Source organism: Pleuronectes platessa, chromosome 7, assembly GCF_947347685.1.
Source record: "Pleuronectes platessa chromosome 7, fPlePla1.1, whole genome shotgun sequence".
NCBI classification, from domain to species: Eukaryota; Metazoa; Chordata; class Actinopteri; order Pleuronectiformes; family Pleuronectidae; genus Pleuronectes; species Pleuronectes platessa.
In genome coordinates, this window is record NC_070632.1 from 27,775,591 (window position 1) to 27,790,496 (window position 14,906).

Consider the following 14,906-nt stretch of genomic DNA (forward strand, 5'->3'; position numbering starts at 1 on the left):
AGTTAAATTTCTTCAAGTGTGCCCCTTTAGTGACTTGTGTATCAATCTATGTATATGTTTAAGATTATATCATAATAACTATATCAACTTTTTACCTTTAGTTTATATCCAGATAATTATACTGTCAACACAACAAGGATGTTTATCTCAACTCTAATCCTAGTGTCTGATTAGGAAGCTTTTAGTCTGCAATTAATTTGCAAATGTGTAAACCTTACCTCTTCCATTCTGTAGGACTCAAACACATACAGGTAGCTGCCTGGCCTGCCTACCAGTCTAGAGGAGAAAATCAATAAAAGGCATTAAAAGGATATAACCTTGTCCTAACCCTAAACCATTTTCATTGCAATTATTTAAATTAAAACAATGCCATCAATATAATGCATTTTACTAAATATTATATAAATATTACTACTCATGTATAAAGTACATTATGATATTACTAACCTTCCCCTGAAGAAGGCAATGTAGATGATGGGGGTGAAAGCATTGAAAAACTTCAGGATGAAGGTCTTGAAGATGAGTCGCTCTTCAAAACTCTTGTCTGATTTAGGAACCTCTAAAAGTGAACATTAGATTATTTCATTTTGACTTGAAATGATAAATAGACCAACAGTACTTTTGAGCACAGACCCTCCATTACAAGCCATAACAGGCAAGTGAGATATTGTTATATTATTTAGGCCAGGGTCATTTATTTTTTGTCATACTGAATTTCACTAAATCTCTCTGGGATAAATATTTCCCATATTAAAATGAATGATCTCTCTTGATTTATTAATGCTATTAAAAGCTTATCTTGCAATTAAAGCCATCCTCTATTTAAATGCATCACATCAAATGTCAACTCCTGTACCTAATGTTCACTTCACATCTGAGAGTCATAATCCTAAAATGGCTTTATAACAATTACAATTCATTTCATCTTTTTTTTTTTTACAACCGTTTTAAATGCAACAACAAACAAATAATTATATCACACCTTTATCAATGGACACCATAATCAGGTTTTACAAGTACATGTGCAAAACAGTTAAAAAAAAGGTTAAAAGGTCTCATTGTGACGACATGCTGCCTGTTTTCACACAGTTCACTGCCTTTGCCAGTTTGTCACTAAACTTACCTAACACAGTGAGCCATCGTGCTACAGCACCATACACCTCATCCAGTATGAGGATGACCACCAGGTTGATGATGGCTGCGGTGGTTTTAACTGTCAGTTGTACATGGTTTCGTGTAATGGGATTGGAACTCATGTGGAGAGCAGCTTTGGTGGAGATTCGGTAGAGGATTACACCAAACACAATGGCAAATGTAACACCAATCTGACAAGGCAAGGGTTTGCAGAATTAAACACAGGATACATGGAGTTTGGAAGAAAGGGAATAACAGCTCATCAGTGATTTAAAACAAACGCGTGAGGGTGAGGGTGGGCCTGGTGTCAACACCACACTCACCATTACCCGCATAGTACGTCAAGACATCTTTCCTCACCATCAACAGCATCATTACAATATTAGTCATGTAGGCAGGAAGGCGGTCCCGAAAGGTGAGCTTTTCCACCTAAAGTAGATACACAAAAATGTTCAGCAAAACTGCAACATCCAGATTCAGTGAATATTGAGAGGTGGTTGACAATGAGCTACTGTCTTCTATGACATGTTGGACAAAGCAAGGACGATGGCAACAGAAACAGCTCGGCTGATTTTCCACCATAAAACTGGAGAAAGTAAGCTGTACAGTCTGATCCTCAAGTTAAAAGGTCAAAAAGCACTTTAATGACCTAAAATACAATGATGAGGTGATGACATTTTATATTTGACTAACTTCACACATGTGATTTCCTGCAGAAAGAGTTCATCTTACTCTAAGACTCAGGGAGGGAAAGGTTGTCACCATGGAGGCGGCAATTACTTTGATTTGTGGCGGGTCTGCAAAAAGTGCTGATGGGATGAAGTGGAGTGAACTGACTTGGCATTGTACATTATCTATCTATCTATTTAATGGAAATAGAAGATGGTACTCTGATTGGTTTATGACATTTTAGAGCAAAAACTTTCAGATTTATTAAGACACTAAGTACAAGCCTTTTTAACCATGCATCTGGTGCAGTAACCTTTTGTTTGTTGTTGAAGTAGCAGGAGTGGATTTTGCACTGCGTCTTTAAATAGATCTTTGAAAAAATTTCTGTAAGCATACCTTAAAAACACAAATAGCTAAACACAGACCACTGTGTTTAAAAAAGAATTGTATCAATAAGTTTGTTATCTATACCAGTTCAGCTTTTAAAAGGCAATGATGTGCTGGACCCTGTCCAAGCTATTGACACAATATATGCAAGAGCAAAGAAAAGTAACCTGGTTTAAAGAGTATGGCCAAATAATTTATGTGATGCTAGGTGAATTAACACATATAACTTGAGAGATACAAATATGCAGAGCCTATAAGTTATTACCTTGTGTGGGGATTTCTGATCTTTGCACATAGACTTCTGCATCACCTTGAATTCATATTCAGCCCTGGGGTGGTCCTGTAACAGTGATACAAAGAGAAATGACATGAAAGTGACACACATAGAAAAGATGTTGAACCGAAGTGGAAATACCAGGTGGATATGTGTATTGTACAGGTAGGAAGTTTGATAAGCTAAAACTCGTGGATGTAAAATATGTCAATACTGTGTGAGTATTTTCAATAGATCTTGAATTTAGTTTTGAGGAATGTTTTTATTTTTCTCATAAATGTGGTCTGGTGTGATCAGTAGGTCCTTGTTAAGATCCCGGGCAATCTAAGGCATTTTCCCTTGTGCCTCCTGCTTGTGTTTTGTTATGTCATGTGTTTCCCCCTGTTTATTTATGTTGTCATGTGCTTGTATTTATGTTGTCAGACCATGTGTGTCCTGTTATTGTCCAGAGACTCCGCCCTCTGCTGCTTCCCACTCTTTTTCTCCCTCACCTGTTCCCTATCGTCACCCTGAGTGTTTGCCTGATTGTTCACCTGTGTCTTGTCTTTGTTCACCCTGCTATTTAAGCCCAGTCTTTCTGTTGTCCCCTGTCGGATTGTCATCGTTTGTATGTGAGAAGATTCTGCAGTATTTTGAGCCCTGTTTTACCTAGTAAGGTAGTAAACTCTGATTTTTTTTTTTGGATCCTCTGTGATTTTTGCCTTTTGGAATTCTGTTTTTTGAATTGGACTTTCTGTTTTTTTGCTCTTATGTTTTTGCCCTTTTGGATCCTTGTTTTTTCGAAATAAATACGTTTTTGCATCATTGATCTGCAATTGAGTCCTTAACCTGAGAAAGCCTAACAGTCCTACTGTTAGGGTGGCAGTCCCTTTTCACTGTTTGTATTTGCCTTACATGGAATGAACATTTTTAGGGAGGCTGATTTGTTTAACATCCAACAAAAAAAGTAGTCTTCATTGAAATATTTATGCTTATTTTGAACATACAACCATTGCCTTGATATTAATGTGATGATGATGTGGGGCACATGTATATGTGCTATGTTGTAGATGAGGGGTCATTATTTCCTTAGAAACAACAATCATACGTTTCAAACAAGAAGGGTCCTTTTATGTATTGATCCAACATTTATCATAACATTTATTGGTCCAAACTTCAAATTAAACAAGCAAAATCCCTTTGAAATTTGCGAGCCTTGTGCATAGTGTCGCTACACCAGTTTATGCATTATGGGTTGATGAGAAGTGACTTTCAGCTGCAGTGCACCTGAGGCCAAGTCCAGGTGATTATGGTACTCGGAGTGCAAGAGGAGGACCTGACTGAATCCTTCTTAACCATTAAGTTTGGAAAATAAGAAGAGGCCGCTTGGTGGTAGACAGTCAGTTAATGGTTGGCAAATTTGATACACATGCTGCATATTCTGCTGCAATACGAATATGAATGTTGACACTCATTCATGGACTGTCCAGTCTGGGTTACTACAAGAAACATGCTCCCCCCCCCCCCCCCCCCCCCGCTGTAAATATAAAGTATTTCAATATAATGGCACATTCTAGGGTAAACAATACAAGAATTTGTATAATTTAGATGAAACACACTAGTGAAAACATCACTAGGATTATTTATTTTGTATACAATTTCTCTCAATAGACCCCTTTCACTTAAATTGTACACACTGGACCTTTAACCCCAACAAACCAACCACTAATCCTTTCCCCTCCACCCCAACAAACCCAGATAACACCTCTCAACCTCCACATCACCCAACAACCCTTCGTACCCCTGGCAAGTTGCAGCTGTTTTCACCAACAGCTTCAGGGACGCAGAGACGGGGGGACACATGTAGAGTCAAGTTATACTCACCACTTAAACATTGCAAGTGTTTAAATATCAAACAGATTTTAAAAGAAACATAAATGTGATGGACTGTAAGACTGTGAAGGGAGCACTGAGCTAGAGTTTAAGCGAACCGAGTAAAAGCTTGAGGTGAAAGCACTTTATTAGAGTGCATGTTATGATATTATAAAGGTTGATGGTAATTGTAGAAGCTGCAGTTTATGGAGCCTGGGAGAGGGATTGTCCTACCCTGGAAAATGCTAGTGAATCAGTATATGTTAAATATGTCGGTAAATATGACATCTTTTGCACAATTTCTGACATTTATCAATAGAATGTTTTTTTTCTTTTTATGACAGTAAACGTGTGTTGATTTCACACTTGCCACTGGCACTGCAGCTTGTGTGCTGTAGTACCAGACATACATATACACATATATGTATATACAACGTCTGCAAATGTCTAAGGACAAATTATAGCTTTTGGTGATTTTTTTTAAGAATCAGAGATCAGTATTAAAACCCCTGCAACACATGTTAATGCTTTGTTAAACTTTTATTTCATCTAGTTAAAATGGTGAAAAAAATAATAATTAAAGAATTTGCCAAAGTTAGGCCATCCTATAAGGTCTGTCCTCCTGTTTATCAGAAGGCTTTTGTGCAGTGTTTGCAGTCAAGGTTTCTGCTGTCACACAGGCTCGTCTTTGCCTTTCTGTCCAGTCGTCCTGCAGTTTTATCCTTGTCTTCCACAGGGGCCCTTTAACTACCATTTCGTAATGACTCCTCGGACAATGTTTGGAGAATCAGAGAATTAATCAGTTTTGGAAATGCCATCAGCTGACAGTTTCTAATGATTGTTTTTGTCCTGCATTTCAGGTCCTAACCGGCGAATGAGCTGATGAATTTCTAACTATTTTCCAATACTATTGCCCAAACTTTTGCACCTGCAACTATTACATGAAATAAAAAGTAACAGTGCATTAACATTTTAGGAAAACTTGTTAGTCTGTTCTATTAAAATCCATCCAAATGAAAAATCAACAGAGTACCTCAGAATATATACAGCTGCATTATCAAATGATCCTATTTACTGTATTTTGCCTGTCCCCTGATGTAGTATGTGATGTGCCAGCATCTTTCCCAGGCTCCAGTCTGTGTGGCAGAGAGAGAGAGAGAGAGAGAGAGAGAGAGAGAGAGAGAGAGAGAGAGAGAGAGAGAGAGAGAGAGAGAGAGAGAGAGAGAGAGAGAGAGAGAGAGAGAGAGAGAGAGAGGCGACTAAGATATGAAACATAATTTCACAATGTATTAGGAGAACTTACATTTGTGAACTGGCGACTGCCATATGCATCAGATGCTCTAGTCAGGCCATTGTGCCCGTGTGTGGCATATGGTGTGTACACATAGTTTGTTAGTGTGGTTCCTGGACTGTTATGTCATATCATGTCAATGAAAAATGGCATTTAACATGCTGTAGCCATGTGTATTTAATTTTTTTAATTTTAATCTTGCTATAAGAAGATTACAGTCAAGGAGCCCGGCAGAAGCAAACACATCTAATTTCCTTTTTTAGAAAAGACAGATCTGCAATGTTTGTTCACCTCTCACATAAACACATGTGTACACATGGTTTTCTAGATTGATCTGAGCACGATGCTCTTTGGTACAGATGGGGCGTTAATAAAAGGAAGTTTCCGATCATTTAGCTGATTCCTGATGGTAAACTGTGGCTGAGAAAATGATTTACTGCTGGACAACAGAATTGAAGTACCACCAAGCCTCACTGTATACACCAGCTACTGACAGGAGACGTTGCTTTGCTGCCAACAGCAGAAACAATGAAGGCATCACCCACAGCAGAGGGGAGCTCAGCTAGTTTTCTGCTAGACCTCCACTCTGTGTGGTCGACTCAGTCTGCACTGGTCTAAGCTCCTATCTTCTTACATGAAGAATTATGCACCAAGCCATGGTGGTCACCCCATCGTTAACAAATAAATGCAGACAGAAAATAAACTATACATCAGTCTTCTTCCTCTTCTCTCTCCTCTCTGATGTCTCCCCTCTGGAATGCTCATTTTAGATAAGACCCAGCCTCCTTACAAGAACAACCAATCAAAACTGATAAATAACAACCCATGATCGCAGCATGAAACACCCAATGAAACTATATCATTCTATAAACTAAATTATTGATATTAATACTGACTTTCTGTCAGTATAACTGCAAATGATGATTACAGTTAAGCATGTAGAATTAATCCATGTAAATAATTGATAATAACCCTAATATTTCAAAGCAATCACAGCTGTGTGCTGCAGTGGTGTATAATGACCACAGCTGAATTCAACTGCACTTATTCTGTACAGTTTTCTTATCAAACATTGTACAAAGCTGTTAGTGAATAACGTTGTCAGATCTTGACACTGACTTTCTATCAGCCAAAGAAATGACTTAAAAATCCTGCTGTTGGTTTAAACAGCACTGAGTAGGTATATACATTTCTGATTTATTTTATCGTATCAACCTCTTGAGGTGGCCACAGTGTTTCCCCTATTTTCCTGTGTCTGCCTGTGTCCCTTCCTACCCCGTGTGTTCTATGTGTGTGTGTTGTGGGCACATCTGTATTCCATCTGCTTATCAACCCAGTAATACCAATAGTGCTCCTGGCAGTCCTTGCCAGATTTGTTGGTATAAGTTCTTTCAGTCGCTTTACATTACTCTAGTGTCTATGACTTCAAGAAACAAGACTAAAAGTAATGTTCACTGTAACTCTTCTTAGATTTTTTTATTCTTTAATGTGGTCTCTTATTTTGCTTCCACAATTTGTCACAATGCCTCTTATATTTTATGTAAAGTACTTACTATACAAATACACTTCCCTAGTAGTGTTGGATGAGCAAAGAGCTGATCATGGACATACTTATCCTTTCAGTGTTAAAGAGTGGAAGTGAAAATGAGGTTAGAGCGGAGCACATATTTATAACAGAGAACCATGTGTACGCGTGTGTGTGAAAGAATACAGATGGAAGGAGTTGCAGAAACACTGAGATCATACGCGAAACACATGTGGGAACTCTTCCTTCACACTGAACATATCAAACTGCTGAATCTCACTCGTCATTTTTTGTGAATTCGTTCTTGACTTTAAGTTGCAGTATGTTAAGCTTTTTGGTCCACTGCAGTGCGCCTGTAAGAATACAAACACTAATTGTTGCTTATCCTTTAAAAACATGTGACTTTGATTATTGCTACACTAATCAGCCATTGTTCCCAGGCACATGGAGATGACCTCTGTGTCCTGAGGGTCAGTGGGAATATATGTGATGGCAAACGTAAGTTCTGCCAGTCAGTTATTCATGTGAATTAACTCATGCTGAAACAACTCCCAGCTGCTCAAGACAGTGGCCAAGTGACCTACTCAAATCAAAGCAGAGCCTCTACACTTCAGTAGCCATCATCTCAAACTGAATGTAGTGAGGCTCGGAATCTGAAGAACATAAATGCACAACTGTCCAAATATTTAAGGACTGTGCTGGTAACTACTATCTCATATACACAAACTTTTAATGTAGAATGTGCACTTAGGTATATGCATGGAAGGAAACATGGTCAATGATTACTTTTCATACCAAATGACCTCGATAGGTCAGGTCTTTGTGCTACCCTTTGTGTCCAAGTTCTTTATATTTGTTCACTTTCCTGATAAATAAGTGAACATAAAATAAGTGAACCACTGCTTTCCTGAGCTTTGATTCGTGATCACTTGTACTTGTTTAGCAGGCAATAAGTGTGACCGTTTGTTTAGGGCAATTGATTAATTTACAAACATCTAAAGTAAGAAAATCCAGTGAAATGCTGAAGGAGGAAAACTGCAGCCACAATGTGTTGTAGACACAGACTACATTTGCAAATATCATTTACAGTTTCCAGTTTTTTGTGTTATATGTTATGATGAGAGATTGGCAGCAGCAGTAGCAGAAAGGCTACAAAGAGAAAAAATAGAACTTTATCTAGAAACTGGAATGTATCCAAACCTTGAGAGCTTCCTGTGAAAAATAACCCAGAGAGACAGAGACAAAGGGGGTGGGGTAAGGGGATTCCAGAGTTAGTCAAAATAAATCAGATTATATCATTGCAAATAACATGGTATGTTTTGAATGTGTTGAAGAGGACTTGAATACTCTGCTGATGTTGAAAATGTGCTCCACAAAACATTGCAGCAAAAGAGGAGGACATATACCAACATTGAGGGAAACACTCCAAAAACACTCACACGTCACAATATTATAAATGTAATAAATACTGTATAAAGTACACACATATGTGTATATTACATGCAATCTTTTTTAAAGGGAATGTGCACATTAATGAAGATGCACACTTAATTCCATCATGTAAATGTACCATCCCTGCAGGTTGATGTTAAAGACATACAATAACTTACAGTATTATGGTCACATGTGTAACAACAAAGAAGTACAGTCACAGACACTTACATAATTAATAATGAATCAATGACATGACTGTATGAAAAACGCATGGACAAAAGCTCATAGAATACAAAACGCACAAAAGTACAATTATTAGTAAAACAACATAAAGACACAGATGTAAAAAGAAAGGCACATAAACCATAGAGCAAAACACACAATATTTAGTAAAATGAGTAGCAAAACAAAAGCACTACTCCAGATTATGACATATGTACAATAACAACTGTTTTAAAGAATGAAGAGGGAAGTTCTAGATGTTGCTCAGTTCTTTGGTTATTATGTTCCAGTTGTCTGCTCCATGATAAGAGAGTTGCTGTGCGAATATTATGCACTTTAGAAAATACCACAATACAACCCGTGGTTTGTATGGGAATGAGGGGGATGCCAGCCATCAAAACTACCCCCTCAAAAACAACCCCTAAACTACCTGTCAATTTCTAATCCCTTTTCATCCACTATGAGAGGGCTGTGTATGCATATAGAGAATTTGAGTGTGCAGTTGATCATCACTTAGTTAATACTGATAATTAAATTGAAAATAGCATGATAAGGGGCGGCGTATAGCTCACCTGGTAGAGGTGCGACCACATTGAGGCTAGGCCTCACCCGTTCAATTCCAGTCTGTGGCCCTACATGTCATCCCCTATTGTCTCTGACCTCTTTCACCATGCAGTAACTCTCTGTCCTATCAAATTAAGGCCTCAAAAAATCCAAATAAAATATACATATAAACTGCTGGTAACTGATTTAGTTTATTCAGCATTAACTATACTATCCTGCACACATTCTTTATCTGCATACGCAGCCTTTTCTCTCATAGGGGACATTGGAATGGCTGGGACCCCAACTGGTGGAGGCAGATGGCTGCACACATTGAGTTTGGTTGCCACTATAGATGGCATCCCCACTTATCCTCCTACAATTTGCCTGGTTCTTGCAAAATGTGTTTCCTCAAGTATAAATTCTAAAGAATAGTTGTCATATTTGCTGAAAATATTTTGGGTTAATGTATTTTTTCTATAATCTGAAAGGAGACGTGAGATAAAACCTGATTCAATTCCATTATTAGCTTATACTTATAATAATGTATTCACAAGGAATTACCCATCCTTTAAAAATAAATGCTTAAAATTTAAATTAGTATCATTAGTTTGCGAGACTTAAAATGCTAAATATTGTAATAGAATCACACATCATATATATATATGCTCTATGTTAACTATAGTTAGTGTATCTTATCTATACCTGATATGATTTCAGCGCCACTCACCTCCTCATCTTCAAACCCCGTCAGGTCCCATTCATAGTTCAGTCTCATCTGCAGCCTCTTCCAGTGCTCCATGAACATGGCAGCTTTGAGGCAGAGATAAAGATCAGTTTCAGACACTCAACTATACATGCTGACACCTGAGTGAGTGCATTAGGGCCAACTTTTATTAGGAATTACCCCAGGGACATTTCAGGTAATATGGGGGGGAGACCGGTTGGTTGAAATGAATGTCATCTAAGATGTACACTGCAATGGGTTGATTAATAAGAGGTAGCCTACACTAGGTAAGAAACATGAATAATAGTTACTAAGGTGCGCTGATAAAAAGTGACAGATGGTTCACTTATATACTGTAATGTGAATGTAAAGACTGCTGCACGATAATAAGCTGACCAAGATAACAAAATAAGTTAACAAGATAACAAGTCATATTCAAATCTGGAAATGGTGAAAGTCACAAGTGAAACATAAAGGCTCTCTATCAGCGTTGCACCTCTTCCTAACATAAATATACTGTGAGCAATAGAGCCTAATGAGGTGATGTGAAAGAAGGCCATGAGCAGTGAAAGGAAGTAAGTGGATCCCTTCACCATTATCACTGCTAAGTGACTCAGATTTTTTTCATATTGTAAATTTCCCAAACAAATAGATGAATAAAAGGGAGGTTTTCTTAATTTTAAGCTGCAGCCATTGATGACTTTATTAGTTCATATAAATATATGTGTTACTTGTCTTTGGTAATTTTTTTACATGTTAAATTTGAAAACACACAGTTCAATACTAAGACATTTAACGTGTGTTTAAACTCTATATATAAAATCTATGAAGTGCCCTTTGAAATTTAAGGGTCCATGCTATATAAATCCGTTCAGCTGAAAATGTGTATAGCTAGTTGGACCTCATAAGGTGGACACTGATTAGATGAGCAAAGTGAATTGTTTAGTGTTCCCTCACCCCACAGTGCCATGAATATAGAGAAGAAAACAGTGGCAGGGTTGTCAAACAGGTGGCTGGCCCGAGCTGTCCCACAGGCTGTGCTCAGTTTCCAGTAGCTGCACACTCTGTCACACAGAGGACACATGGTGATGTTGTTCTTTGGATGGCAGATCTCCATGCTGCAAAACAAGATACAGACGAACACCTGTTTTACCATCCCCAAGGGGGATGCATTGAGAAAAAACCTTATCCTAAACTTAACAATCACAGCTAAATGATGGTTTAGCTGTGATGGTTATATAAACCAAATGCTAAACCCTACAAAGTCTTAACCATCGTGGTCTCTCAATATTTGTCAAATTGGCACTCACACATATATGCATATACAATATGTGTGTAGGGTTTGTGTGTATATATATATACATTTAAATACACACAAATCCTTCTAATCTCCATTTTCTCTTTGCTTTCTTTTAGATCTGAAATATTGGATGATTAATATCACCTACAGATCCTCCAGAAGGGTTTCTTTCCACAGAATGAGTTCCATTAGACGGACAACTTCCTGACTGCTTTGGGGTTCTGCTTTGTCTTACTGTGTGGTTATGTGCCATGGTGACACTCTGATCCTCAAACTTCTGCTCAGCGTGTGTGGTGCATGTCTGCAGTGAGTGAAAGTATGTACCGGCAGTGTGTGTCATAATATCCTGTGGATGATGAGAAGCAGGTAGAGGAAGGAAAGGAGGCCCCTCTATTTTCTCAACTCATTCATCAATGTGCTTCCTTTGTTTCCCCCTTTGTATTTCTCATTTTCACTTCTTCATTCACATTGATTTAATTTTCTCTTTTGTATGACATTAAGAATATCAAGTCCCTTAAAAAAGTATTGATTCTAACAATAAACAGTCCAGAATGTTGTTCCTTTATGACAATAAATTGTGTACAAGCTGTAGAACCACTCTAGTTATGGCATCACATTTTGTATTAGATTTCTATGCAGATCTGAGCATTGTTAAGAAAACATTGTATTAACCATAAGACTAAGGCCCAAAACAGTTTCCTACACATTGAGTAGAAGCATCACATATTCAGTTTGTAATGACAATCAACACAAATCACATCTCGTGTCAGCTCTCTTCATCCAGTGCTTCTTAAACAAAGTGTGTGTGTGTGTGTGTGTGTGTGTGTGTGTGCATGCAAGTGTGCACAGTTACCTTGGTATGTTGTCATCAACTGTGGCACATCCATAGAGAAAGACAATTACCCCGACTAGAGAGGCAGGAATCAGCATCTGGGTATACAGGCCTAACCAGGCAAAGTACAGACCAATCTTCTCGCCAAAGTACTTTCTATACCCACACACACAAACACACAGACGCATAGAGATGCAAAGGGTTTAATTTGTTCTGGTGAGATAAGTGATACAATCCAGGTAGAGGAAGAAACAACATGTTTACAAGACTTAAATAAAACGGAAAACAAAAGTTATGCATATGACAAAATTCAGTCATGTTGCCTGGATTACATTCATGCACATTTGCCATTACTGGGCCTTTCTGCCCCTCTCAATGTCGCTCTGTTCTAATAAGCTGTCTGGTGAAATGCTACTTAATTTAATTGCAAATAGAAAGATTCATGTTGAAATTGTAAAATGCATATGTTTTATTTTATTATATGTGTACTATTTCTGTTGTTTTGGCCACTAACTTAAAAGGGTTTTGTGTATGTGTAAACTTTCAGGCACAGTCTGAATAATGGCAAACTCAGGTGTCAGTGTAACGAACATAAGCTTTAACAAGTGAGTTACAGGGGACATACTTAAGCTCCCATTTCCTTGTATAAATTCCGGTACTTGTGCCGAGAAAGCATAAAAACAAACCAGCATACAGTGAATGGGTTTTATGTTGTCCTCATCACTCCCTGAATTACTGTATCTGTTACACATATCCTCATCACCAACTATACAACCCAGGCCATTAATAAAGAAGCCAGAGGAGTTATGAACATCATCCATTGTATTATTAACCAGTCCTCATGGTAACGCTAGTTTAAAACTGTATTGGCCTGGATGGAAAGATAACATTCGTTGTGTGTTCTTCAATCATATCATAGACGACATCTGTTGTGAATATGTAAACGTATAGTTTGGGAACATCGTGCAAGCGCTACAATTTCTATTAAAACACATAGAGGACTTAATCATCTTATATTCAAAAATCCAACTTTACAGATTTTACCCATTGGAGAGTTTAGAAAATATATTTAGGAAAATTCTATGATATACAATTGTAATATCTACAAACTGATGAGCTGGAACAGCAGTTCTTCAAAATAAAAACCTTATTGTATTATAACACCTTTAACTCAGTTATCACCTTAAAAGGATGATTGCCAATAATCACAATCACCTACAGAGATAGCTACTTACCGCACAAGTCCGATAGGCTGATACTTGTAGAAAACACCATAGTTTGCCCACTCCTCATACAAAAGCTGAAGAAGACAATTTATTTACATTAATTGTCTTGTATCACACTTGTAGCCTTTATTGACATAACTGTTATTATTACAAAAGGTTGTTAGCGTTACTCTAACGTTACTCCAGCTGCTGAATGCAGATGGGGGGTATAGTGTTCAGTTGGTTTATTGAGTTTTTAAGAGCTGCCTGCTTCAATCAAAAATAAGAAGAATGGGTCAGAAAAAGAAACAGAGCAGACAGCTGACGGATGAGCTGAAACCCTTTCAGGCTCTAGAAAAAACTTGCTTACCTTTCTGTCATTGGACTCTGCACTCTCCTGATTTATTTCCCCCTGTAAGTGGATAGTAAAGAATCAGTTTTTAAAATATTTTGTGGAATTCTCAGATAATTAGCATTTTATTTCCCAGTGCAAATGGATTACACTTCCACAGAAATGGACAGACTGTACTAGATGCTGTAAAAAAGGAGTGGAGACTGCTTGCCGGGTTTTCATCCAGACTCGACTACTGCAACAGTTTACTCTTTGCTGCCACAAACAAAGTTCTTCACAAACTCCAGTTTGTCCAGAACTCTGCCGCCCGCCTACTTACCAGTACCTGCTCAACTGATCACATCACTCCAGTCCTCCATGACCTCCACTGACTCCCGGTAAAATACAGGATAAACTTCCAGATTCTACTCACCACCTACAAAACTCTCAACAACCTTGATCCCCCCCAACCTCTCCGACCTCCTCCACCAGCACACCCCCACCCAACACCTCAGATCTTCTGATGCCAACCTCTTTCAGGCCATAGGATCAAGCGCCGAACCTGGGGTCACAGGGCGCTTTCAGTCACCGCCCCCTCTCTGTGGAACTCATTACTACCACACATCAAAAATGCCCCTACACTGCTATCATTTAAAAAGGCACTCAAAACCTCCAAGACTGGCCTTCCAAGGCTAAAACCCCCACCCTATGTTTTTAGTTTGTTTTATATTTTCTTAGTATACCTCACTCTTACCATTTTCTTTTTATTTATAATAAAGAGTATATTGATTGTTTCCTTATTTTATCCTTCACCATGTAAAGCATCTTTGAGAGCTTTGAAAAGCGCTATATAAATGCAATGTATTATTATTATTACGAATATTCATAGGATGGATTAATAAATAGGTGAGGCCGTAGTGGTAAATTGCCACTGTCTTTTATCTTATCAGCTCTAAAGCTTGAGTATATTACCATACTGTTGAACTATCATCTTTTATTATATGGCAGCATTACTACTCACATCATGAAGAGGGTAAGCTGCTGTATAGACACCGCTACCAAGAAGACTGGGGATACCTGCCAAGGGAAAACAGACTCACATGTTATATGCATTTCACATCTTTGGATCCTACCTCGTTGAATGTGACCAGAGTAGATCTCTTTTTCTTACATAATAGTCA

At 38.1% G+C, this 14,906-nt stretch overlaps 1 protein-coding gene across 2 annotated transcripts in view; it reads right to left on the reverse strand.

The window, feature by feature from the left end:
- The window catches only part of LOC128444745 (anoctamin-1), a 47,323-nt gene that overhangs the window by 11,884 nt on the left and 20,533 nt on the right, over positions 1-14,906 (reverse strand). The window contains exons 7-18 of one of the 2 annotated variants that reach the window (XM_053427379.1): positions 14,747-14,802; positions 13,765-13,806; positions 13,425-13,489; positions 12,211-12,345; positions 11,015-11,175; positions 10,061-10,143; positions 8,332-8,343; positions 2,456-2,530; positions 1,495-1,563; positions 1,124-1,325; positions 448-559; positions 219-276 (exon numbers count right to left, since the gene is read on the reverse strand). In XM_053427379.1, coding sequence (XP_053283354.1) covers positions 219-276; positions 448-559; positions 1,124-1,325; positions 1,495-1,563; positions 2,456-2,530; positions 8,332-8,343; positions 10,061-10,143; positions 11,015-11,175; positions 12,211-12,345; positions 13,425-13,489; positions 13,765-13,806; positions 14,747-14,802 — 1,070 coding nt within the window. The remainder of the gene's footprint in view (positions 1-218; positions 277-447; positions 560-1,123; positions 1,326-1,494; positions 1,564-2,455; positions 2,531-8,331; positions 8,344-10,060; positions 10,144-11,014; positions 11,176-12,210; positions 12,346-13,424; positions 13,490-13,764; positions 13,807-14,746; positions 14,803-14,906) is intronic. The other variant, XM_053427380.1, reaches the window with a different exon arrangement.